Below are 26,411 nucleotides of genomic sequence, written 5' to 3' on the forward strand. Positions count from 1 at the left end.
ACATATTAAAGTTATTAATAACTGTCATTAACATGCTGTATTTTTCTGTTTGCTTTTTAAAAGTTTTTTTATAGAATATTTTTGATTTATAGAAAAACATTTGAAGTTACAAAATTCTGTCAGTCTTGTACAATTTTCTTTGCCGTAAGTTTGGGTAAATTTTTGTTTTCAAATTCCAGATTAGTTTCAATGGAAGTGAAGGGAGGCGCAGTAGAAGCAGGAGATATTCTGGATCTGATAGTGATTCAATCTCAGAAAGGAAAAGGCCAAAGAAACGTGGAAGACCACGGACTATCCCTCGAGAGAATATTAAAGGATTTAGTGATGCAGAAATTCGGCGGTAAGATGATGTGACACCATTTTACTTCATTTTATTTTTATTAGAGGGTGAAACTAAAATACAGAAATCCCAACATTTCAAAGATGAAGGTGAAAGTGTTAGAGGAAGCAAATATATGAAAATTGTTTAGGAATTGGGTGGGGTTTCTGCTTTTGTGTGTTCATTAATTATAACTATGAGAAAAAAAATGTTTGGCATCTAATCTTTGCATATTATTTATTTATTGTTAGTATATTTAGACTGTTACATTCTTTTGGTTTTATTAATGTGGTTCAGAACAGTGGCCTTTTTGAATAATGAATGTATATTTCAATACATTAGACTTATTTAATAAAAATTCTCACTGCACTTCTGACTCCCAACATTACTATTTTTATGTGGGGATAATTTAGTTCCATATTTTTCTAGTTTTTTAATTCTGAAGTAATTTGTTCTTTGAAAGTAACCATGTTAAGGGTATTTCTGTTATGTCCAAGTAGGAATTGAGGTAAGAATGGGTAGTAAAATAAATTGTAGTTTTCTTTCAAAATACATTTATGTGTATATACAGATATATTTAAGGGGAATAAGATAACTTTACTTTTGTTTATGTAATAATTTTGCTTATGAAATTTGTAAAAGGGTTGTTCATTATTGTATTTTGAGAGTTTGTTTCTTTCAAGCCATTGTAACTCTTTTCTTTTACATCATAGACCTGACCGATAAAGTTCTTCCTCATTCTTTCTACCAGAAAATTAAATATGTTATTAGATTTTATTAAGGGTATTTTATGACCACCTGATTTGCTGGACTTTCTGTCTTTAGTTGAAGAGGCATTTCAACTTTTCCTGGATATTTTTCCTCATCCATCAACCACTTGGGTAGCTTTGTTCTTAAGTAAAATTTTTATTTTCCATTGTTGGTATAATACCCTACATCTGAATTAAAGCTATTTTCAGTAAATTTTATCAACACTTGGAATGTTAGGAGGTGCAATATGATTGATAATTCTGGAGACACTTCCTGTGGTAGCCTTGAACCTTATTTTGTCTTGTGAAAAAAAATAAAGTAATTTCTAAAATAAAATTTAGCTTCTATTGTTTTATTTATACTGGTTTCTAAACATCATCCTGGGTGTTAATTTCTTGTCTTACTTGGTATGTTTTAATGTTTTAACATTTTGGTTTCTAGCATAGTTTATTCATTTTTGTCAGTAACTACCTTGAATTAATTTGTATTCTAAGAAGTATTTTCTTTTTTCTATATATTTATAAATTTATCTATTGTTCAATGGGTAGTGAAGCCTGCATTTAAATCAACAATTATTTTCTGCTAGGTTTATCAAGAGTTACAAGAAATTTGGTGGCCCTCTAGAAAGGTAAATACATCTGTTATTCTCATAGAATCATAGTATGTTTTATGTTCTTGTCAGGGTTATTTGTTTATACTAATACTCAGTTTAGGTACTTTGTTAAACTTGCTTTTAAAAGACATTTACAAAGTTAATCTGTAGAAAGTAAAATTCAAGTATAGTTTTGAAAAATATTTTACTGCCATCCTTAATTTTTTCTAGTCTCTAAAATTTTACCTGCCAATGAAGTTTTCTAGAAAATTCCTTTCATTTTTATAATTCTAAGGTACTTTCAAAGGCTTCATCATTTTTTAAATGAGAAACTTATAAACTAGCAGATTCATTCTTAGGAACACTGAGTTGCTAACCTAGCCACCTGACTTAAAGACCTGTTTTATTTTCCCTTACTAGGGAAATTTTCTTGTTTTCCTAAATACAGCTTCCTCTTACACAAACTATTAAAATCAAATTGTCAAGACAGGTTTTTTTGTTATTGTTGTTATCAGTTAATTTTAGTCATTGTCTGTGATTTGGATATTCTTTATTCTTTGCTATAGTAAACCCATTGTCTGGATATAGAATGGCGAAGACTCAAATTGGTTTAAAATTTTTTCTCTACACAACTCCTTCTTAAAATATATTTTCTTTTTTATCTTGAGATGACTTGCATACAATACAATAAAAGACTTGCATAATTATTTTATATGATGAAAAAACTTTGAACATTAATAATCATATCTACTCAGTGCATAGTAATTACAAACTATAGAACATTACTCTTATAATGTCTTTTTCATTTATGATTATTACAACCCGTAAGCACTTCTTTTGAATTTAAGATCTGGTCAGTTATAAAAAGGTTTTGTAGGATCCTATATAATAGAAGCATAATATGCAAATCGACTGAATGGTGGAACAACTGGTAGCTATGACACGTACTGACCACCAGGGGGCAGACGCTCAATGCAGGAGCTGCCCCCTGGTGATCAGTGCGCTCCCACAGGGGGGGTGCCCCTCAGCCAGTAACTGGGCTAATGGCTGGCGAGCCCAGCAGCAATGGCGGGAGCCTCTTCCACCTCTGAGGCAGCATTAAGGAGCATTGAGCCGGGCTCACAGCAGGTGAGCGCAATGGTGGTGGCAGGAGCCTCTCCCGCCTCTGCTGCAGGCGGGCGGTAAGGAGCGAGGGGTCCCAGACTGTGAGAGCCCTGGACTGTGAGAGGGTGCAGGCCAGGCTGAGGGATTCCCGCCCCCAACCCCCCTAGAGCACGAATCTAGTTATTACATAATCTTCAAATTTAAAGCATACCACTTGTTCTGTAATGAATTGGTTTACTTTATTATTACCCTTGAATATATAGATGAATTGTTTCCCCATCACATCTTCTTGGTTTTTATGTATCTTATGCCAATTATATGAACTAAAATTTGTAGAGCATGAAATAGTGTGATTTGTAGAACTTGAGATGAAGTGAAATTTAGTCTGCGTATTTACTTGAAAATTGTATTATTTTATTACAGATTGGATGCAATAGCTCGAGATGCTGAATTAGTTGATAAGTCAGAGACAGACCTCAGACGACTAGGAGAATTGGTGCATAATGGTTGCATTAAAGCTTTAAAGGATAATTCTTCAGGAACAGAACGGACAGGTAATATTAAAATGAGAGTGATTTAAAGAGAGGTAAATGGAACTTTTAAAATATGCTTTTATTGAGTTAGGTATTATATCTTGTTACCTTTTCATCAGTCTTAAAAGATGCTTTACAAAACAAAGCTAGGTAACAGGAAATGGGGAGCAGAATTCTATTATTGAAGGCAATACAATCTATCTGCCTGATATAGTCTAACTGGGAGGTAATGTCAGGAATTACTGTTAGTTGTACTATAATTTTAGCATACATGATTGAAAAGATATCTTAAGAATACATATGTAATATTGGTTTGGGGCATACTTAGCTTCATTATGCTTATTTTACAATTCATCCACTAAATAAAATATTTAGATAAGATTTAGTAATCAGATGTACTGAAAAAAAAAATCATACCGGAAATCTTATTGAGAAATTATTGATCATATCAGTAGATTGATGTACCTTCTGCAGTAGATAAAACACTTAAGTACATGAAATGCTTTTTATGAATCTACATCTCCTATATTACAGTCACTAATATGTACTAAGAAATCTTGTAGTGAAATTTAAGGTTTGCCAGCAAGTCCCCCCCAAAACATAAATAATACTAATAAGTAAATGTAAGTAATACTTATTAAAATAAATAATAGCATACATTGCTTTTTTATTTTGTAGTTATATATTTTATACTTCTTTTACTCTTTCTTAAAAAAATTAAGGTGGTAGACTTGGAAAAGTAAAGGGTCCAACATTCCGAATATCAGGAGTACAAGTGAATGCCAAGCTAGTCATCTCCCATGAAGAAGAATTAATACCATTGCACAAATCCATTCCTTCAGATCCAGAAGAAAGAAAGCAGTGAGTTCCTTACTTTTTCCATTGTAAAGTATTTCTTGTTACGCAATAATTTGGATATGAATGTAAGTTAAAATGTTTTTTATGTCATTGGCTCGTTTGACTGAAATGTTTTTGAACATAAAATTAAATTTTGAATGATTCAGATATGTTCTTAACATGTTTTTAAAATTAATTTTTAATAAGGCAATTGTAAACTTGACATTGGTTATTAACTTGAATGCTAGGTATACTATCCCATGCCATACAAAGGCTGCTCATTTTGATATAGACTGGGGCAAAGAAGATGATTCCAATTTGTTAATTGGCATATATGAATATGGATATGGAAGCTGGGAAATGATCAAAATGGATCCTGACCTCAGTCTAACACACAAGGTACTTAAATATTTCTTGATTCTGATGTTGAATTTAATTTTGCTTTTAAATTATGTTAGAACCCGGTTGGTGTGGCTTAATGATTGAACATTGACCTATGAGCCCGAAGGTCATGGTTCGATTCCTGGTCAGGGCACATGCCTGGGTTGCAGGCTCGATCATTGATGTTCCTCATCATTGATGTTTCTATCGCTCTCTCCCTCTCTCTTCCTCTCTCAAAAAATACAAAAAAAATGTTTTAAATTATGTTAGAAATAAACTCAACTAGGTGTCAGGAAAAAAAGGCTCTAGATCAGCGGTTCTCAACCTGTGGGTCTCGACCCCTTTGGCAGTCGAACAACCCTTTCACAGGGGTGGCCTAAGACCATCCTGCATATCAGATATTTACATTACGATTCATAACAGTAGCAACATTACAGTTATGAAGTAGCAACGAAAATAATTTTATGGTTGGGTTACAACATGAGGAACTGTATTTAAAGAGCCAGAAGTTTGAGAACCACTGCTCTAGATAGTTGTGTGACCTTGGCTTCTTTGAAATCTGGTTTTCATGAAGGGATTTCATGAATTTAAATATTCTCCAAGATTTTGCTTTACCTCTAAAATTATATTTTTGTTAGGACATTTTTCTTTAGGTTAAAAGTAAATCTTTCATTCCATGATTAACTAGATTATTCATGGGCAAAAAAAGATTCTGAAATCTTTTATATTTTTGTATTGTCAAACCATGTTTAGAATTTTTGATGATTTGATATTACCACATTAATGAAATCGTTTCTTTGCTTAGAATGGAAACCACTGAAAGCATTGCCTTATTCTTATCACTTAAGTTCCCTTTTTATATTTTACCTCTTCAGACAAATGGGAATCTTGAAATACTAGAAATTTGTCATTTGCTGCTTTGAAGCAAAACTAGAGTCCTACTGTAAAAGTTTCCTCACAGTGCCTGTTGTGGGTCATCTTCTGGATAGATGATACCTTGTATTCTAGGAAGTTTTGTGTACTTTATAGATCATATATTATAATGAGAAAGGAAGGAAATCTAAGAATACCATAATCTATACTAATAAAAGGGTAATATGCTAATTAGGGCAGACGTGTTCCGGACAAAGCCGCAGCAGCTGCCTGAGGCTTAGGCAAGCCGCGGATGGCGGCTGCCGCTGCCAGGGCCGGCCCAAGGCTCAGGCAGCCCCGGCAGCTGGCAGTGGCTGCAGCAGAGGTGTGATGGGTGTGTCGCCTTCCCCTGATCGGCCGGTTGTCTCCCACAGGGGACATCCCCTGAGGGCTCCCAGACTGTGAGAGGGAGCAGGCCAGTTTGAGGGGGACAACCCCCCCACCCAGTGCACAAATTTTCGTGCACCAGGCCTCTAGTGTTTAATAACACTGGATGCTAAATACACTATTGTATATTTGAAAGAATTTTTTAACCTCACACTGTGTATTCTCATTTTGAAGAGGGATTTTTTTCTCCCATTGTGTATTTATTTAAAATTCTTTCCCAGGGAAACTAATCTTTAGTGTGTTATAGATATTAAAAAATGTATTTTCATTCTAAGTTTATTCCTAAATATTGAAAGAATTATAATTTGTTAGTGAATTGTATATATTTAAAAAAATGAATAAGCACTTTTTAGCTTTAAATTTTTTCATCTTATTAGAAGCAAACTGAAAAAATTAATTGCTTTTCAGATTCTTCCAGATGACCCTGATAAAAAACCACAAGCAAAACAGTTGCAGACTCGGGCAGACTACCTCATCAAATTACTTAGTAGAGATCTTGCCAAAAAAGAAGCTCAAAGACTTTCTGGTGCAGTAAGTTAAAATTCAGATGCTAAAGAGCAGTTTACTTTTAAGACAAGTCTAGCTTACTGGTTGCCTTAGACTAGCAATTTTCAACCCTTTTCATCTCATAACAAACATAAACTAACTAGGGGCCCAGTGCACAAATTCGTGCACCTTGAAAGGAACTGTGGGCCGTGAGGCTATGATAGGCTATGATAGGCACAGGGGTGGGTGTCGGCCCATCCTCCATGCTCCCGCCGGGCCCCTCTCACTGCGGCCCTCAGTCCCCTGTCTCCCAGCAGCCCTGCTCCTGCCACTCCCACACGCAGACAGTGCCAGCCCCACTTGCACCCTCTGAAGGCACGGAGCAATTGGAGCTGGCGCCAGCAGTGGGTGCAAGTGGGGCCGGTGCCATCAGCAGGTGTGAGCGGTAGCTGCTGCCCTGATTGCCCCTCAGGAGCAGGGGGAAGTAGAGAAGCCCTCGGGTGATCAGGGCCAGCAGTCGGTGTGAGTGGGGTTGGCGCTGGCGCTGGCAGTGGGTGTGAGCGACAGCTCCAGCACTGGCATCGGGTGCGAGTGGGGCCATTGCTGGCAGCGGATTTGAGAGGCGGCTGCCGGCCCCGATCTCCCCTCAGGAGCAGGGGGAGGTGGAGAAGCCCTGAGGGGCGATTGGGGCCGGCAGTGGGTGTGAGTGGCAGCTCTGGTACTGGCAGCAGGTGCAAGAACCGGGTGGGACTGTGGCGCATGGGAGCAAAGAATTTTCAGTAACCACCCGAGGTTCGCCCTGATGTCAGCGACCAGTGCCCTGCTTTGGTCTGGCACTGCCACTCACCTGCTCCACCATCCCATCGGCTGACACCTGCCATGTTCCATGCACACTCCCTGGTGGTCAGCACACATCATAGTGAACGGTTGTTCTGGTTGTTCCACCGTTCTATTTGCACATTAGCCTTTTATTATATAGGATTGCTAAAAAATATACTTTGTGCTGATCTGACAAAAAATTAGGTATAATTTTTATTCATTCACACCAGACAGCTATTGTTGTGCTGGCTGTTGTCATTTTTATATCTGACAATCTAAGGAAAAAGAGTTAAGTGCCCATGACTACATAGTCCAGTATTGCATATTTTAAAAATTCTTGTAGCATACCAGTGTGTCTCTTGCAGCACACCAGTATGCCACTGTACACCGGCTGAAAACCGCTGCCCTAGACAGACATCTGTGGTTAATATGAACTTACAAGTATATTTTCCCATAATTTAGTAGTGTCACTTGAATATGGTAATATTTTGCCTTAAATTATCTCAGCATTCATGTTAACACTAATGAGTCATGCCTTTCAGAAGTGAAATCACATTTTTTCTTTAGTATTTAGAGAGGGAGTGGGGGCAACTTGTTTAGAATGGAGTTCTTTTTGAAAGGTTAGGCCTCCATTACTGTGTTATTTGGAGACATTGGAAAGCTTAAGGAGTAGCATTAAAGATCACTGAGCTTATTTATGAGGGCCTCCAAAAAAGTAGGAAGAAGACACTAGAAGAGGTGATTGGAACTATAGAAATCTTTAAAAATTACTTATGACCACAATGTTATAATTACATACGTACCATTAAAAATAATTTCTAATGCTACTCTGGTAGCATTGAATTTAGTTGAAGATAATAACTTAGGATGGGAAAAACCCTCCTTCTGTTTCTCTCTACTTCATTTTTATTAAGTTATATGACGTTTGTTGACTTTCTAAGCTTGGTGTATAGCTTTTTACCAACAGGCTAAAGATTGAGTAAAACTATTCGTTTCTTAAACCTTTTTGATTCAGTATTTAAGAAGCTTTTTTTAAATACTGAATCTGTGGAATTGGTTAGAATAAAAATAATTATTTTTAGGGAGGTTCAAAGAGGAGAAAAGCAAGAGCTAAGAAGAATAAATCCATGAAGTCTATAAAGGTGAAAGAGGAAGTAAAGAGTGATTCTTCTCCTCTGCTCTCAGAAAAATCCGATGAAGATGATAAGGTAAGAATGTGTTTTAGAAAAGCAACCGTTAAATAGAAAGGAACATGGCATGTTTTACATTTAAACATGCAACCGTTAAATAGAAAGGAACATGGTATGTTTTACATTTAAAATTTGAACTAAGACCTGAAATTTTATTTTTTAGTGCTGAAATTTTCTTTAAAAAATAGCTTATTATGCAGTCTCATTTACAGAACAGTATTTCACCCATCCAGTAGAATATCATATATCATTAGAGAGATAGAGCAAAGGTCCTTCCTTTTCAAACATTACTATTTGAGTGAGGTTCTGTCTCCTTTAATTTTGTTATGAATTTTGAATGGGACTGGCTTACATTAGTTTTTATAGGAAGGTAAATATTGCATGTGTCATTATTTTTTTTTTTTTTAAATATATTTTATTGATTTTTTACAGAGAGGAAGGGAGAGAGATAGAGAGTTAGAAACATCGATGAGAGAGAAACATCGATCAGCCGCCTCCTGCACATCTCCTACTGGGGATGTGCCCGCAACCCAGGTACATGCCCTTGACCGGAATCGAACCTGGGACCTTTGAGTCCGCAGGCCGACGCTCTATCCACTGAGCCAAACCGGTTTCGGCGCATGTGTCATTATTAATAGGATTCTGGATTATTTTTCAGAATCTGCATACATGCAATCCTAGTCATGCAAAGAAAAGAAATTTAATCTTTGTCAAGATTTGGTTAGTAATACATTGGCCATACTTGCACTTTCTAGGATAAGGTCACTTCTTTGAAACATCCAAATAAAAAAATTAAAACAGAAAGAGACAGTGAAGAAAAACCTGAGCCAGATGTTTTTATAAAGAAGGAACCAGAAGAAAAGAGGGAATCAAAAGAAAAGGAAAATAAAAGAGAACTTAAAAGGGAGATAGAAGAAAAAGAGAATAAGAAAGATATAAAGCAAAAAGATTTTAAAGAAAAGAGAGAAAAGAAAGTAAAAGAAGCTATAGAAGCTATGCAGAAAGAAAAAGACATAAAGGAAGAAAAGGTATGCAAATCATAATGTAAAATTTAGAAAGTTACACAATCAGCTTATTTATATTTTAGGAGCATAAATTGCCTATCAGCCTACGTTAGTCTCAATAACCAAGTTCAATTCATGTGGATATCTTGTAGAAGAGAAAAATAGGTTTGAATCCTTTTTAAAATTCCTGACCTATAGGGTAACATTATAGAGTAACCTTATTTATTTATTTATTTTTGTTTTCTCCAAATAAAATTGGGGAAAGATAAAATAGATAGGGATATTAAAAGTGAATAAACAGTTGTTTTTGGAAGTGTTCATCATTTTACCTTTGTTGTTGGGTTTTTATTTTTGCTTTTTCTTTAGTTGAGCGAATCAAAATCTGATAGCAAGGAAAGATCCAAGAAATCTTCAGTGTCTGATCCTCTAGTTCATATTACTGCAAGTGGTGAACCAGTTCCCATATCTGAAGAATCCGAAGAACTGGATCAGAAGACATTCAGCATTGTAAGTAGTATACCAGCAGTCACCAAATGGTGGTCCTCGGACCACTAGTGGTCTGTGAGGTCCAAAAGGTTGGTGACTGCTCTAGTAGGCTGTTATTAGTAATAATCCATATAACATTTAAATTGCAGTTTTATTCTTTGCTGCTTTTAATTTAAAAATGTCTTTGAATTTGTTGCTACTGCAACTCAGCTTGTAAAAACAATATATTTGAAAGGTAATTTAAATTTAGATTCAATTTGGAAGAACTTTAATAAATGAAGAACTCGAAGGAGAGGCATTTAAGGACTACTTAGAATGAACTTCTTTTCTCCAAGGATAGAATTTGTAGAATTTAAACCATTTAATTTCTGAACCTGTAACCATATGATACTGCTTCTTATCTATAGTGAAGGAGTAGCTTCTTTTTTAGTATTTTAGGAAGTATAATAAAAACAAAAAGTGAACATTTAAAAAAATATACAAAATACAACCCCTAATGTTTTATTACTAGGTTCAGTAGGCAAAAATTGCCCTGTCAAATTGATATAAAGAAGCGGTTCTCAATCTGTGGGTCGCGACCCCTTTGGCGGTCGAACGACCCTTTCACAGGGGTCGCCTAAGACCATCCTGCATATCAGATATTTACATTGCGATTCATAACAGTAGCAACATTACAGTTATGAAGTAGCAACGAAAATAATTTTATGGTTGGGTCACAACATGAGGAACTGTATTTAAAGGGCCAGAAGGTTGAGAACCACTGGTATAAAGGTTTCTAAAATTTCTGTGCCTATCCCCTGGAACCAAGTGCAGGTTCATAGACTACACTTGGAGTAACACTGGTCTAAAATACATTGGTTTTATATGCTACCATGCTTTTCATCATTCCGTGTTTAAGCCTGCTTAGAATGGTTTGCTCCAGTGTAAAAAGTACCATTTTTACAAAAGATAAGTAAAATACAAAGTTATTACTCACACAAAGACTGATAATGAAAGCCTTGCTTTCCAAAGAATCTGAGGGGGAAATCCCTGGCATTTAAGAGCTGTGAGGTGATATTTAATGGTTACTTTAGCATTAAACAGTGCTATATTTACTCATGTTAATATTGAAAGAAGATCTTTGTTGAATTTATGTTTAATACATGTATTTGTGTTTTTATTTTCCACTTTAAAAGTGTAAAGAAAGAATGAGGCCTGTCAAAGCAGCTTTGAAACAACTTGATAGGCCTGAGAAAGGCCTTTCAGAAAGAGAACAACTAGAGCATACTAGACAGTGTTTAATAAAAATTGGTGACCATATCACGGAATGTCTGAAAGAATATACAAATCCTGAACAAATCAAGCAGTGGAGAAAGTAAGTAATGTACTTTTTAGGAAGTGTTATATTTGTGGGTGTGTAATAATCTGTCTCTTATATTTCAATTTATTTTTCTATTTTTGAAATTTAGTAACTAATGTTTAGAGAGGTAACTTGAGGATGATTATTTTTACTATTTTCCCTTTAAAGCTTTTTTATTCGTGAGTGATCAATTAATTATGCATCATGATAATCATACTTGGTATTTCTTAAAAATCTTCACAATTCACTAGATTATTCTCAGTAGTATCTTTAGAAATTGGTGTGCCAAACAAATTTATTATTATTTAAGTATACTTAGCAATTTGTCTTCGGGTATGAGTATAACACCTTGTAAAAATTAATATCCTCAAGCAATGTAAAACGGAGAATCCTCCTTTATTTTAGAAGCAGTAGCAACACAGTTGATCTTAAAATTGTAAAACTGAACTGCTATATTATTATACAAATCACGTAATGATTACCAGATCCAGATCAGTGTTAAATCAAACTACTAACAACTTGGGAAAAACATAAAATAAATACAAACAAGTCCCTGATAGCAATACAGCTATACATCAAAACAAAAAAAAAAAAACGGTAATATATTTCTGGAGGAGTGATTGTGATTACGCTAAAATAAAAAAAAAAATCTACACTTGTTCCTTTTATCCTTAAATTCAACCAGGACCCATTTTAGGGAGAGGAGATAGGAAATCGATCATGTAAATTTTGCTGTCATGTCTAAAGAAACTAAAGCCATGTATGGGCAATAATAATATCCTTAAGTTGTGCCTGTAATGCCATGGAGTAGTCACTAGAGTTGGCAGCAGAACATCTGCTCAGTCCCCATCTTGGCTAATTTGGGGCTTTATGACCTTGAACAATATTTCAGAGCCCCCAGGTATTATATTATCACTGGTGAAATGATAACATCTGTATTTGAAGCTTTTTTTTAAATCCTCACCCTAGGATATTTTTCCCATTGATTTCTAGGGAAAGTGGGAAGGAGAGACGAGGGGGGGGGGTGAGAGACACACATAGATCGATTGGTTGCCTTCCACAGGCACCCCTACCAGAATTGGGGAACCTGCAACCAAGGTATGTTCCCTTGTCCTGAATCAAACCTGACCCTTCAGACCGTGGGCCGACGCTGTTAACCACTAAGCAGAGCTGGCCAGCGCTGTATTTGAAGCTCTTTTTTAAAAATATATTTGTATTGACTTCAGAGAGGGAGAGATAGAAACATCAATGATGAGGAAGAATCATCAATCGGCTGCCTCCTGCATGGCCGCTACTGCAGATTGAGCCTGCAACCCAGGCATGTACCCTGACTGGGAATTGAACCGCAACCTCATAGCCATACTGGCCAGGTATGAAGCTCTTTATAAATTGTAAGGCATTACATATTTTCCACTTATTGAATAACTGGAGGCCCAATGCACAAAGATTCGTGCAAGAATGGGCCTTCCTTCCCCTGGCTGCCGGCACTGCCTTCACTCCAGCCCGGAGCTGCCTTTCCGCCTTCCCATGCTGCACAGACGCCCGGAGCGGCTGGGATGTCACGGAAGGCCCCCGGTCGCTCGGTGCCTGCATATGCAAATTAACCTGCCATCTTTGTTGGGTTAATTTGCATACTCCTGATTGGCTGGTGGTCATTGTGAAGGTACAGTCAATTTGCATCTTTCTCGTTTATTAGCATAGATAATAAAATGAGGAATGGGAGACAATAATTCTAAAGTGCTATGTTCATATATTCTAGCTTAATCTTTTATTTTTGGTTGAACTATATATACTGACTGGAGCATTAACTCTTTCTTCAAATACCATAAAACAATTATTTCATCCTTTTCAATTCATCTGACGATTCCCAAGCTCAGAGCCATAGATCAAGAATACAGTCAAGTTAAATTATATATTTTAGGCTTTCATGGGAATCTATCTTTTTACATTGAAGATCCAAAGTTAAATTTTCTCTGTCGTTGGCTCTCAAACATGTTCTTGATTGTCACTTAGCTGTTGTAAAATTGGGAAAATAAAGGAAATGGAGTGAATTATTCTTACAGCTAAATTTCGTTAATTTAAAGGATTATATTAAACATCTTTCCTACTTTTTAGTGTAAAGGAGCTTGGTTTCCATCTGAAAATATTTCAGTGTGCTATATTTTGAAACCTTATAATTAGAGTTCAGATTTTTGAGGTTGTAGAGAGGGAGAAAAAATCTCTAAAGCAAAAGAGACTAGTAGCCAGGAGACTGACTTCTTCATGTTTGTCTTGACCTTCAAAGGTATTTCAGATTTAGTTTATAAACACAAATGGGGGCAGGGAAAGAAAATCTCTAAAGCAAAAGAGACTAGTAGCCAGGAGCTGATAATCGATTACATGGGGAAATGTAGTCTAGGCAGCGATCGCCAACCTTTCAGACCTCCACCGGTTGGCGACCACAGGTCTAGGGCAGTGGTTGGCAAACTGCGGCTCTTTGGCCCCTTGAGTGTGGCTCTTCCACAAAATACCGACTTCTGCGCCTGGGCCACGAAGTTTCAATCGCACTGTACATGCGCGCCCGCACGTGGTATTTTGTGGAAGAGCCACATTCAAGGGGCCAAAGAGCCACATGTGGCTCGCGAGCTGCAGTTTGCCGACCACTGGTCTAGGGAATGCTTCTCAATTTTTGGACCATTTCTGACCTACCCCATTGTCTATTAAAACTCTCTGTTGGTAAAAGAACTTAGGCATTTTGAAAAGGCAAAACAGAACTTTTTAAATATGTTTAGGGGTTATAAAGTATATTAATTTGTAAAACTCAGCAAGTGTAAACTTAAAAAATTGTGCATCTTATTCTGTGTACATTTTATTTTTAAAAGAAAATAAGCAGGTATTCACTAGTTAATGTTATGCATACTGAAGTATTTAGGGTGAGAAATACCAACACCTCTATTTGTCTTTGAAATGCAAACAAAAATTAAAATGATTGACGGAGAGATGGGTGTATTTGAAATGATACATCATAGATCAAGCATAGTAAAATATTAATAATAGAATATAGGTAGTAAGTATGTGGGTGATCGTTGTAAAATTCTTTCATCTTTGATGTATGTTTGAAAATTTTCATGAGGTTGAAAAAAATTAAGAGACAAAATAATTTATGCATATGTAGTTTGAAAGTGTCCCATTAGTTTAAAATAGCCTGATAATGTTAGTCTTGATACCTTAATATGCTGCAATTTATTTCAATACCCCGATTTTATAGGCTATAAGATATCGCTCACTATAGGAGCAGATTTTGAGAGTATTAGGTATATGTGTGCCCATTAACTATGAAGACATAGTGACGGCTCTTTAAATTGCAATGCGTTTTTACAGTCTTATTTTTGTAAAATTATAGGCCAAAATATTGATGAAAAATAAGTATCGTTATATGTTGCAGTTAAGCAAACAACCTTCACAAACTAAATTGATAATACTAATGGTAATTCAATAAAATTTAATAGTAACTTAATAAAATTTAATGGTTATTTAATAAAACACAGAAAGCCACAGTTGACTTAACACTGATAAGAATTCATCTAGAAAAATCACCAGACACCCATCTCTTTATGCACATGTGCTGGGATAATTCTGCAGTTAATTTATAACTCACAGACTTATATATTCCAAAATTTACTAACACATAGCAATTTCTTAGTAGTTTACTAGCCAGCAGCTATTCTTACATATCAATGCCCAAAATCACAAGGCTGAGAATTACTTATTTTAGTGGAAAGCAAATTAGGAGCCCTGTCTTCTAGCCTTACTTAGCTATATGAGTCACTTAGCCTCATTACCTAATTTGCTTGTTTATTTTTAAAATTGGCTACTATTTTTATTATGCCTATTTAAAGGTTATTTGTGGAATTAAATAATAGGAAAGAGCTTTGAAAATATAAGAACAGTTTAATATACCTGTTACCAATAGTATCCCATGCAAGGCTTTATAACTTAATGTCTGCTTTGTAGTGATAAGCAATAAGTGCTTGATATTTGAAAAATGTGTCAGCCATTTATAAATCCCCAAGTTAAGTGCTTTCACATACTTTCTCTCATAAGATAGAATGAAAAGTTATTTTCCAGCTAAGAATTTTTGCTTTCTACGACCATCTTCCTTCAACCAGTGTCATTGGAAGATGGCTTTCTTTTGGGAAGTCATTATTCATACAGAGGATTTTATATATATGTTTTTTTTCTTAAAATTGATTGCATGACTCATTAAAGATGTTGATGTTGGCTAATATGCAAAACTCTATCATTGACTAATTAGTAATTTCTTTACCCTGTTTATATAAGCAAGTTTCAAGTCATACTTTATAATACCTACTGAAAAATATTTAAGAAAAAAATTGTGAATATGTAAAACCATTACTATTTCAGTGGTAGCAGATAGACTCAAGTGTCACTGATTATGAATGACTGTTTAGGAAGCTGTGTTAAGAAGTATTAGTAGGCTGCATCTGAATTTATTATGAAATACTATGATCAGTTACTAATTCTTGCCTTGGGATGGCAAGAGAGGTCTAAAGACTCCATGTTGTCCATAGTATGTAGTGTCCGGTCATGTTATTCTCATGACCATTACATTACAATCAATTATAAAATGACAGTTGTCTTCTAAAGTATTACTTAGGGCCCTTTTTTCACAAGTGATATTATCTGATGGTATAATTGTTCAGACTAGGAACATAGCTTGTTCCTTTTATAAGTAATCTGAATCACATTATGAGTCCTTTCCTGATTTGTAAATTTGCATCTCTGGTTTCAAATTAGGATTGATTAGTACTTTTCATTCCAAAAATTATAAAATGAAGGGATTTGGAAGAGAAATCAAACTTAATGTTTAGGTTCATTTAGAGTTTTATCCATATATGAAGTTTTAAAAAACACTAGAAATAATCTCCTTAGGCTTTATTACGTAAAGGGCAAAGTATGTGTGTTTGGGTGTTTCGGGGATTATGAAAAAGCTAAATATTTTTCAACAGACTAATTTGCCTTTTTTTTCTTCTAGAAACCTGTGGATTTTCGTATCTAAGTTTACTGAGTTTGATGCAAGAAAATTACATAAGTTATATAAGCATGCTATTAAAAAACGGCAGGAATCTCAGGTAAAGTAATGCATCATTTTTTTTCCTTATTTATGTTACCAAAACAGACATTCTTCCTTAAAGAAGAATTCAGTTAATAAATGTAGAAGGAATGAACAAAATAGAATATTACCACTAGAGTACTACATTAAGAACTTTTGCAGGTAAGAGCTTCTGAAGGAAGCTAAAATTAGTGAACAAGAAATGAGATATTAGCATTGTCTAAAAGTATCTCCTCTAAGATGTTTACAAAGAGAAACAATAACATTTAGAAAAGAAACCTGCCTGACACCACTGAAAATAAGTGATTAAAATCACCAGTGAAATAAGACATATTGACATCATGAACCACCTGATATGATGCACTGAGAAAGGTACATCACTTCTGTGGTTTGCATAACCTCAATCTAATCATAAGAAAATTCCAGACAAATGGCAAGTAAGAGATATTCCACACAGTAACTCTGTAGTACTCTTTAAAAGTGTCAAGATCATGGAAGACAAGAAAAAACTACGGAGCTGTCCCACATTGAAGGAAACTAAGTTAGACATAAAACCTAAGTGTTATATGAAGTTCCAGATTGGATCCTGGAGTGGAAAAAAGATGTTAGTGGAAAAATGTAAAATTTGAATGAAGTATGTAGTTCAGTTAATAGTGTTGTATCAATGTTAACTACTTAGTTTTGATCATTATGCCATGGTTATACAAGATACTAACATCAGGAGCAGCTTTAAGAAAGACCTATGGGAACTCTTCGGTATTATTTTTGCAGCTTTTCTGTTAAGTCTAAATTTATTTTAAAGTCAAATTTTTTAATGTCATGTGACAAATAGTTTATGATTTTTTTAAAAAGGTACCTGCAAATGCTACATATATACATAAGGGCTTCTTTCAGCCTCGAGGTTTTCTTTTTAGGGTCCCCCACCCCTTTTTTGTAATTGTTTATTATACCGCTTAAAAGATTCTTACATATGTGCATTTATTTTAGCAAAATAATGACCAGAACATCAACGTGAATGTTCAAGTGATTAGAAATCCAGGTAAGTCAGTCTTACTAATTATTTTAAAAAGTACATTTAAAAATTGTTTTCCTTTTTGGGGTTTGTTTTAGATAATACATAACCACATTATTATATTGAATCTATTATCTTAATAATCCTTTTTTTGCTTATTATTAACCTTTCCATGAGTCACCTTTTACCAGTTTATAGAAATTGTAGGTAATTGTTAAAATACGATAAATTATTAAAATGATAATTAATTAATTAATTTAGAATGTAGTAATGCATTTTTTATGCACAAGAATCACAAAAGTATAGTCTGTCTCAGTAGGAAATGGGCCTTATATATTTCAGTTGTGATTTTTCACATTTTGGAATAAAGTGACCCCTTTTGTAACTCTTAGTACTGCTTTAATAGACCATTTCTAAATGCTTTAACTACCTGTATTTGGGAACTGATTTTGTTTAGTTGGAGTTAAGACAGGAGTTCTTACAATGTAGCAGCAAAGTTAAAGTCATTAACAAAAGTTGAATTTTTTAATTTAACAGATGTGGAAAGATTAAAAGAGAATACAAATCACGATGATAGCAGCAGAGACAGTTACTCTTCTGATAGACACTTATCTCAGTATCATGATCATCATAAAGACCGACATCAGGGAGATTCTTACAAAAAGAGCGACTCTAGGAAAAGGCCCTATTCTTCTTTTAGTAATGGAAAAGATCATCGTGATTGGGATCACTACAAGCAAGACAGCAGGTAAACCTGACAGTCAGTTCTTAAAGTTTGCTTATTCCTGTCTTTCTGTTTTTTATTTTATTATATTTGACCTTTTTATCACTTCAAACATCAAGTAATCAAACAAGCCTTATGTGAAATAAAGGTGCTTATTTATAAATAAGAAAAATATGAATTCTAGTACTGGATTTTTCTATAAATTTTTTTTAATTATAAATTTAAGATCAAAGTTTAATAAAAAATGAAAGTATAGGGAGGAACTGATGAACAAAAACAAATCCAGAGACAGAGAAGCATCAATCAGACCGTCAAACCTCAGAGGGAAGGTAGGGGAGGGGGAGAGGGAGGATAAGGGGAGAGATCAACCAAAGGACTTGTATGCATGCATATAAGCCTAACAAATGGACACAGACACCAAGGGTGTCAGGGCATGAGTGGGGGGATAGGGACACATATGTAATACCTTAATCAATAACGAAAAAAATTTTTTTAAAAAAGAAAGCATAGGGAGTTCTATAATTATGTCAAAGATTCATTGTTGGTTTTGGAGAATATTGGCTTAAAAACTCTTCAAAATATAATTCTATATAATAAAAGGCTAATATGAAAATTGTTCCTTTGACCGGGAGTTTGACCAGGGGGCAGGGCCGGCGGGCCAAACACCCATGGCCTCTCCCCCCAACCGGCCTGGCCCAATTGGCCCCAATTGGGGCAGGCCGACCAGACCCCACCCATGCATGAATTCGTGCACTGGGCCTCTAGTCTATATATATAAAAGCCTAAGCGACCGTTACAACCGAATGATTGGAACGACTGGTCAACCAGGCACTATGGCGCACACTGACCACCAGGGGGCAGACGCTCAACGCAGGAGCTTCCCCTGGTGGTCAGTGCGCTCCCACAGCCAACCTTCCCTGGTCCCTCCCCCCGCTGGTCCCTCTCCCCCGCCGGCTGGCCAACCTCCCGTGGTCCCTTCTCCCATCCTTACCCCCTCCCCGGCACACCCTGATTGGCCCAACCTTGATTAGGACTGGATGAGACAGCCCCAATCATCCCTGATCACTGGCTAGGTCTAGGGACCCCACCCTTGCACAAATTTGTGCACCGGGCTTCTAGTAAGGTAAAATAAAAGCTTGATGGAATATGGCTGAAATTTGATAGAGTTCTTTATTACACTCTATTTAAAACTCAATGGGAAAAATTTTATTTGAAAACACCTTATTGCTGTTAAATTTAATCACAGCATCTGAGATGGTCCTGAAATCAGGATGTTTTATTTGTTTACTAGAGGCCTAATGCATGAAAATTTGTGCAAGAGTAGGCCTTCCTTCCCCTGGCTGCCAGCACCAGCTTCCCTCGGGTACCCGGGATCCGGGCTTTGCTCCACCTGCCGCCGGCAGGCACCCGGGACCCGGGGTGCTTCACTCTGGCTTCATCCAGATGGATGGCTGGAATTAACACCCGGAAGGATGTTTGGTCTAATTAGCATATTACCCTTTTATTATTATAGATTGTTTTGGGGTTTTTTTAAAGCCTTTAAACAACCTGAATATAGTGACAACATAATATGTTTTGTTCCTTTATTAATAAAAGAATATTTTTACTAGTTAATGATCATTACCAGAAGCAAAATAAAAATGAATAAAAGTAAAAATGAGAAAGAAGTCAGTAGACTTTCTTTGTATTTTAACTGTGCTCACTGCAATAATTTCTTCTCTCTGAGAAGCACAGTCATATTATAAATGCATAATTGTAGAATAGCTCTTAAAATTAGAAAAGGGCATAAAATGAAAAGACCATATTTATAGTAGTAAATATTTATAATGTCATAGGCTTATAGAAACAATTTATATTATACTATCTAATAAAAAGGTAATACGCAAATTGACCATCACTCCAACACACAAGATGGCCGCCCCCATGTGGACACAAGATGGCCAGCAGGGGAGGGCAGTTGGGGGGGGGGGGCAGGTCGGCAGGGGAGGGACGTTGGGGGCTATTGGGCCGGCAGGGGAGCAGTTAGGTGTTGACCAATCTGGCATGGGAGCAGTTAGGCGTCGATCAGGCTGGCAGGGGAGTGGTTAGGGGGTGATCAGGCTGGCAGGCAGAAGCGGTTAGGGGCAATCAGGCAGGCAGGCAGGCAGGCAGGCGAGCAGTTGGGAGCCAGCAGTCCTGGATTGTGAGAGGGATGTCTGACTGCCCGTTTAGGCCCACCGGGATCGGGCTTAAACAGCAATCAGACATCTCTCGAGGGGTCCCAGATTGGAGAGGGTGCAGGCTGGGCTGAGGGACCACCACTCCCCCCCCACCCCCCATGCACGAATTTCGTCCACTGGTCCTCTAGTTTATAATAAGGCCCTTTCATGAACCAAAAAACATCAATGTTCAATTTATTAATCAAACCTCAGGAAAGCTTTTAAAAGACATCAGCAAACCAGTGAAAATTCTCTTTTATAAGTTATTTCATAGACTGCATTTTAGAGGTTTTTATTTTTTTGTGCTTAGAGGCTCATATAAAAAGGCTCTGATTTCAAGTGTATTCTAGATAGTTGTAGTTATCTTAATTCTAGCTTCCAGATAATTAAGATGCATTAATACAAAAGATGCATAAAATGAAAAGTAGCAAACAACATAAAACGGGCGTGTGAAATTAGATGCTATCTGAGGTGGTCTGTATGGTTCACTTTAGTTTTATGAATCAAATCGTTTTTCAAAAGCGCAGTTATTTCCAGTGATTTTTAAGCTTACTTACGAAGTTTTATAGTGAAACACTGAACTTTTATACAATTAAAAGTATACTTTAAAGTATTTTGTTTTATTTTTAATAAGATGTTATTCATTTTGAAACATTTAATTTGTATTAATTTAACTAATATTTCTGTTTTCTCTTTTGTTAGATATTATAATGATAGAGAAAAACACAGAAAACTGGATGATCACAGAAGTAGAGATCACAGGTCAAATTTGGAAGGAAGTTTAAAAGATAGATCTCATTCAGATCATCGCTCTCATTCAGATCATCGGTCAAGTTCTGAATATACACATCATAAATCTTCCAGGGATTATAGGTATCACTCAGATTGGCAAATGGACCACAGAGCTTCCAGTAGTGGGCCTAGATCACCACTAGATCAGAGGTCTCCTTATGGCTCCAGATCTCCATTTGAACATTCAATTGAACACAAAAGTACACCTGAGCATACCTGGAGTAATCGGAAAACATAACAAAAACTGATATTTTGTCATTCTGGACTTTTCTTTTAGCCATATATCATAAACCAACACAGTAATTGCCTTACATGACTTGAAAGATATAAACAGATCTTCTATCAGTAGCAGTATTGTTACTTCTTTCCAGGATGCAAGGTCTATTATCCCAACAGAAGAGAAAATATTTTTATATTTAAGGATTATGCTGCACTGTGCTACAAATATTGTAGTACTTTTTTTTTTTCTTTTTTAAAGAAATGAAAAATGTTTACTCTTACAGGGACCTCAACACTGCCCTTCCATATAGGCTGGATAAACTGTTTTTAAGTCAGTGATTTTAGACTGACCTCCATTTAAATTATGTTTGTATATGAACTTTACTCTGACCTGTGATCATGTTTCAGGAAGGAATGAAAGAGAGTTCTTTTCTTAATAAAGAAAAAACACTCAAGGATTTTGTTCACTTTCCAAAGCTACTTGTTTACATTGTACACTGCGACCACCTTGCCGCTTTTCATCACAAGCTTGAATATTTAAATTCTGTACTTATATCTGTAAAATAGCCAGGAACTTCCTGTTTGTGATCTATTATTATGCCTTTTTACATACACAGAAATTGACTGTAAATTATTGTAAATAGATTAAATGAGCTTTCCTTACTTCCTTCCCTTTCTCAGGCTTTTTTTGACTGTTCCTTTCCCTACCAACTCAGGCCTTCTTATTGTTTAAAAAAAATCAGTGTAACAACACTTTTTAATGATTTGTCTTGATGGAATCATTGTTTAGAATGTAAAAAATGGGGAAAGGGGCTACTTAATTCCATTAGTCCTCTTTTTATATTGATTATTTTATTAGATACATGTTATTTCTTTCCTTTTACATTTTTATTTTATTTTTTGGTCAGTAGTGTGTATGTAGTAGCAAAATGGTGAGATAATATGTAAAATCTAAACTGCATGCTCTGGAAACATTTTCAGATGCATTTGGTTTAAAAGGGGTAAGTGTATGAACACTTTCAGAATTCAAAATGGCCAAAAGTTATTGTAAATCCATTTGTTTTCCCTTTTCATGTGGGCAATAATGTCAAATGTGCTATGCAGTCAGGTAACATTTTAGATAAACTTGATTGACTTTTATAATATAACTGTTACAATGCACACTGATTGTATATAAAAACCTTATATATGACAAATTAAATTTAAGAAAAAGGATATGTGGGCTCCTGTAATTTTCTGCTGCATTTTTATTCACTCATTTAAGAAAAAAGGCACTTAACTTTTTTTTTTAAGTAGTAACATTTAGCTGCCAGAAAATGGATATTTTGGTAAGCAGTTGAATATAGTTAATGTATAGCACTGCAACTAAATCTATTTTGAGGACCATATGAATCTATGACGTAAAATTTAGGTCATAGGAGTTTTTGTTGGCCTCTTTTTGGTTTTCTGCAGATATTATTTCAAAATGCCTTATATTTATTCATAGATTTTTATTTTGTTATATTCAATGGGAATTTTTGACTCGTGTAGCATACATTTTTGGATGTGTGCTGTAATGTAACAAATTTGAATCTTTGACAAATATATTGATATATTCCAATAATATTCTTAAGTGTGTCCCTATTGATTTAGGTGTGGGAGCAATCTACAGAAATTTGTTCATAGATGTATTTTTAAAATATTTTCTGTTTATCCAATTAGGTCTAAAATTTACATTAAGGGTACAAAATAAAGCTTGCTTTCCATTTTTTGTTGTTTTTTTAAGCAGTGATTCTTCTTTTAGATAGTTACTCTGAAGAATGATCTTTTTTTTCCTGATATATCTCATAACATGGGGAATAATTCAATTTTTAAATATCTCATTTATAACCAATATAAAAGTGATAAAACAGTTCAGTACTGGTACACATTTTTTAAGCTTTTTCACTGTTTACCACACTTAACTATAAATGATTATTTATTCCATAAGATAGCAGTGAATAAAAAAACGTAATGCTTAATGAGAATTAACACAGAAAACAAATCAGGATTGACATTTTTAATTCATCACTTTGTAGTTGGGACATTTGGATTAGATCCTATTGTGCAAATTTCATAAAAGAACAGTATTAACATTTTTTGAGACAATGGAATGGATTCTTAACAATTCTATGTTTAGTTGAATATTTCAGTCAACTAGTGGAGTTGAATGAAAAATCTAAAACTGTATGTAACATTAATTGATGGAAGATATGTTCATTTGTAAGAAGTCAGTAATTACATAGAAGAGGAATAAGCCATAAATTTATTAAAACAATGGAGAAGAACATTAGTACATAGATATAGCAGGGAACATTTTCAATAAAATATGCTTATTTTTGTCTTTTACATGCTCATTCTGCTTTGCATTTTTATCCATTTGTGTTTAATTTTTCAAGGATAAGAGATTATGCATAGTACTGTACCAATTAACCTTCCACTTTAATAATATACAATAAATGATTCTTATGAAAAGCAATGGCCTGTTTGCTTATGAAGAAAATATTTTTGTTTAGGATATATTAGAAAATAATTTGCAGACTGGAAAGCTGTGAATGATTTGTTCATTATATTCAGAGTGGTTTAGTAAAATTAGAACCTTTACAGTTGTAGGTTACATAGGATAACTCTGTAATCTTTTTGTAGTTAAATAATGAAAGGGTTGTGTAGATTTTAGACTGATTTACACATTTTACTTTCTTGAGACTTAACAGGAATATGCACTAGGGCCTGGCTATATGCAGTTGTGTGTCGACCTATGATCATTGATTGATCCCAATCAATGATTCTCTCATTATTGATGTTTTTCTCTCTCCTCTCCCTTCCTCTCTGAAAGCAATTAAATATTTTTTTAAAAAGTATACACTAGGGCAGTGGTTCTCAACCTTCCTAATGCTGCAACCCTTTAATATAGTTCCTCATGTGGTGACCCCCAATTTCATTGTTACAAATTGAATATAATTAAAGCATAGTGATTAATCACAAAAACAATATGTAATTATATGTGTTTTCCGATGGTCTTAGGCGACCCCTGTGAAAGGGTCGTTCGACCCCCAGAGGGGTCGCGACCCACAGGTTGAGAACCGCTGCGCTAGGGAGCAATGTCGTAATTCTTATCTGTGCACTATATGTTTTTGACTAGAAAATGATCTTTGGACCATAAATGTCATAGATTTATAATTCAAACTATCAAGACTCAAATGTAGAGTGGGCGACCATGGCATTGGAGCCACCTGAGTCTAATGGCCTTGTTTAACAATGAATTCTTGGTTAACTTTACCATGGCAACTGTACTTAAAGATAATCTGTTTGATTGAGTTAACCTGTTCGTTCAGCCTTAAAAACAAATGTTATTCACCGGAGGCTTCCCATAATCCCCAGATAAGCTGAAATCGCACCGGCCCCACCACGGACCCAGTCTGACTCCAGCGGGGTTCCAGATCTGGTGGGGAAAAAGAAATGCTCAGATAGAGTCTGAAAGCTCATAATGCAAAAGCGCAGAGCTAGGGTCCAGGATTGGAGAGGGACTTACCCACCAACCACCTCTAGAAACAGCGAGCTCATGGGACTCGACAGGTACACTTGCCTGGTTGCTCATTGCTCCTGAGACCGTGGTGGGATGTCTCCTTTGGTTTCCTCTCCTGACACTAGGACTTCAAAGGTAAGTGAAGGCTTGTTAATTTTAAGTTTATTTCAGTAAAAGTATATTTAAGTATATTTGGCCCTCTGCACCACACCGGAAGTGGTTAGGAGTGCTCACGTTCCTGTCATTTTATATGCTTTATTATGCTTTTTCTTCTAGCACTTGCCAGTACTTGTCTTTATGTATATTTTATCATTTGTCATTGAGTGCCTCCTCACTAGAATGTAAGTTCCATTAGGGCAGAGACTTTATTTTCTTCACTGCTGTATCCCCAGCACGTGAAACAGTGCCCCAGACCAATTGTATTTTTTCATTATTTTCTGGTATCTCCCAGAAATGCGATGCCTTATTACTGACTTTTTTTTCTTTCTTGCAACTGTTACCTGGTTTGTTAGTTTTATTGGAAACTTTTATATGCTTTATCAGTGTCTCTGTTACTCAAATCTGTGTACTATCTTCTAGTTTTAAACTTGATTAATAAGAATCACCTGAGGTGCTTGAGAACTATGGAAACACCTAGGTCTCATTTCTAGGAATTAAAATAGCAGAGAGCCCAGCTGGTGTCAATGGTTGAGCCTCATCCTATCTGAAATCAATAAAAAAATATATTAAAAAAAAATAAAATAGGCAGAGAAAGGCCCCGACTAATATGGTTTTAGGGATTTTACTGTTTATTTCATTGACTTGAATAATAGATTAGCTACACTTTAATAGGTAGATAAAACACTTATATTTACATATAAATGAAAAATTGGTTTGTCATTTATGGCTACTTAGGAAGTATGATTCTTTGAACAGATATTCAGAGATGTATGCATTAAATAAGAAAAACATTTTGGCTTGTCTATATTATTTATCCTTTGAAAAAAATGTTTTTATTTATTTATTTTAACAGTATTCTTTCAGATCAAATTTAGGTTCACACCAAAATGTATTCCTCATTCCCCTCCCCCACTTTCAACACCCCTCACCACAGTGATACATTTATTACAATCAGTGAAGCTGTATAGACACATCATGATCACCCAAAGTCCATAGTTTACATTAGAATTCACTCTTGGTGGTGTACATTCTATGGGGTTGGACAAATGTATGATGGATATGTATCCACCATTGTAGCATCATACACAATAGTTTCACTGCCTTAAAATCCTCTGTGTTCTGTTCATCCTTTCCTCCCTCCAACCCCTGACAACTCCTAATCCTTTTAGTGTCTCCTTAGTTTTGCCTTTTCCAGAAAGGCACATAGCTGGAATCATAGTTTGTAGCCTTTTCAGATTGACTTTGCTCACTTAGTAATAATATGCGCGTAAGTTTCCGCCATGTCAGCCAGGAAAAGAAAATAGCACGATACACTATCTTTTCCTACTTACAAGTAAAGAACACAACTTGTAAAGACATTATAATGCAAAAGAAATATGTTGCGTTCAATGCTTTTAAATTGAAATAGAAAAAAAAATCACCTCTCACTGGTAACTGCTTTTTTCTTTTTTTTCCCCATTTAAAACATTTAGATTTTTCTTTTTAAAAAAAGGTCATGTTTACATAAAGTA

At 35.4% G+C, this 26,411-nt stretch overlaps 1 protein-coding gene across 11 annotated transcripts in view; it reads left to right on the forward strand.

Annotated features, from left to right (window-relative positions):
- The window catches only part of CHD1 (chromodomain helicase DNA binding protein 1), a 72,327-nt gene extending 49,382 nt beyond the window's left edge, over positions 1 to 22,945 (forward strand). For 3 of the 11 annotated variants that reach the window (XM_006081192.3, XM_014467240.2, XM_023749717.1), the window contains 13 exons: positions 180 to 340; positions 1,656 to 1,697; positions 3,189 to 3,319; positions 4,021 to 4,159; positions 4,384 to 4,534; positions 6,224 to 6,346; positions 8,203 to 8,328; positions 9,681 to 9,821; positions 10,976 to 11,154; positions 16,175 to 16,271; positions 17,240 to 17,291; positions 17,802 to 18,012; positions 20,889 to 22,945. In XM_006081192.3, coding sequence (XP_006081254.1) covers positions 180 to 340; positions 1,656 to 1,697; positions 3,189 to 3,319; positions 4,021 to 4,159; positions 4,384 to 4,534; positions 6,224 to 6,346; positions 8,203 to 8,328; positions 9,681 to 9,821; positions 10,976 to 11,154; positions 16,175 to 16,271; positions 17,240 to 17,291; positions 17,802 to 18,012; positions 20,889 to 21,216 — 1,881 coding nt within the window. In that variant the 3' untranslated portion in view covers positions 21,217 to 22,945. The other 8 variants (XM_023749713.1, XM_023749693.1, XR_002828028.1 and 5 more) reach the window with 8 other exon arrangements.
- The last annotated feature ends 3,466 nt before the right edge of the window (positions 22,946 to 26,411 follow it).

The sequence above is a fragment of the Myotis lucifugus genome, unplaced genomic scaffold (genome assembly GCF_000147115.1).
Source record: "Myotis lucifugus unplaced genomic scaffold, Myoluc2.0 scaffold_0, whole genome shotgun sequence".
NCBI classification, from domain to species: Eukaryota; Metazoa; Chordata; class Mammalia; order Chiroptera; family Vespertilionidae; genus Myotis; species Myotis lucifugus.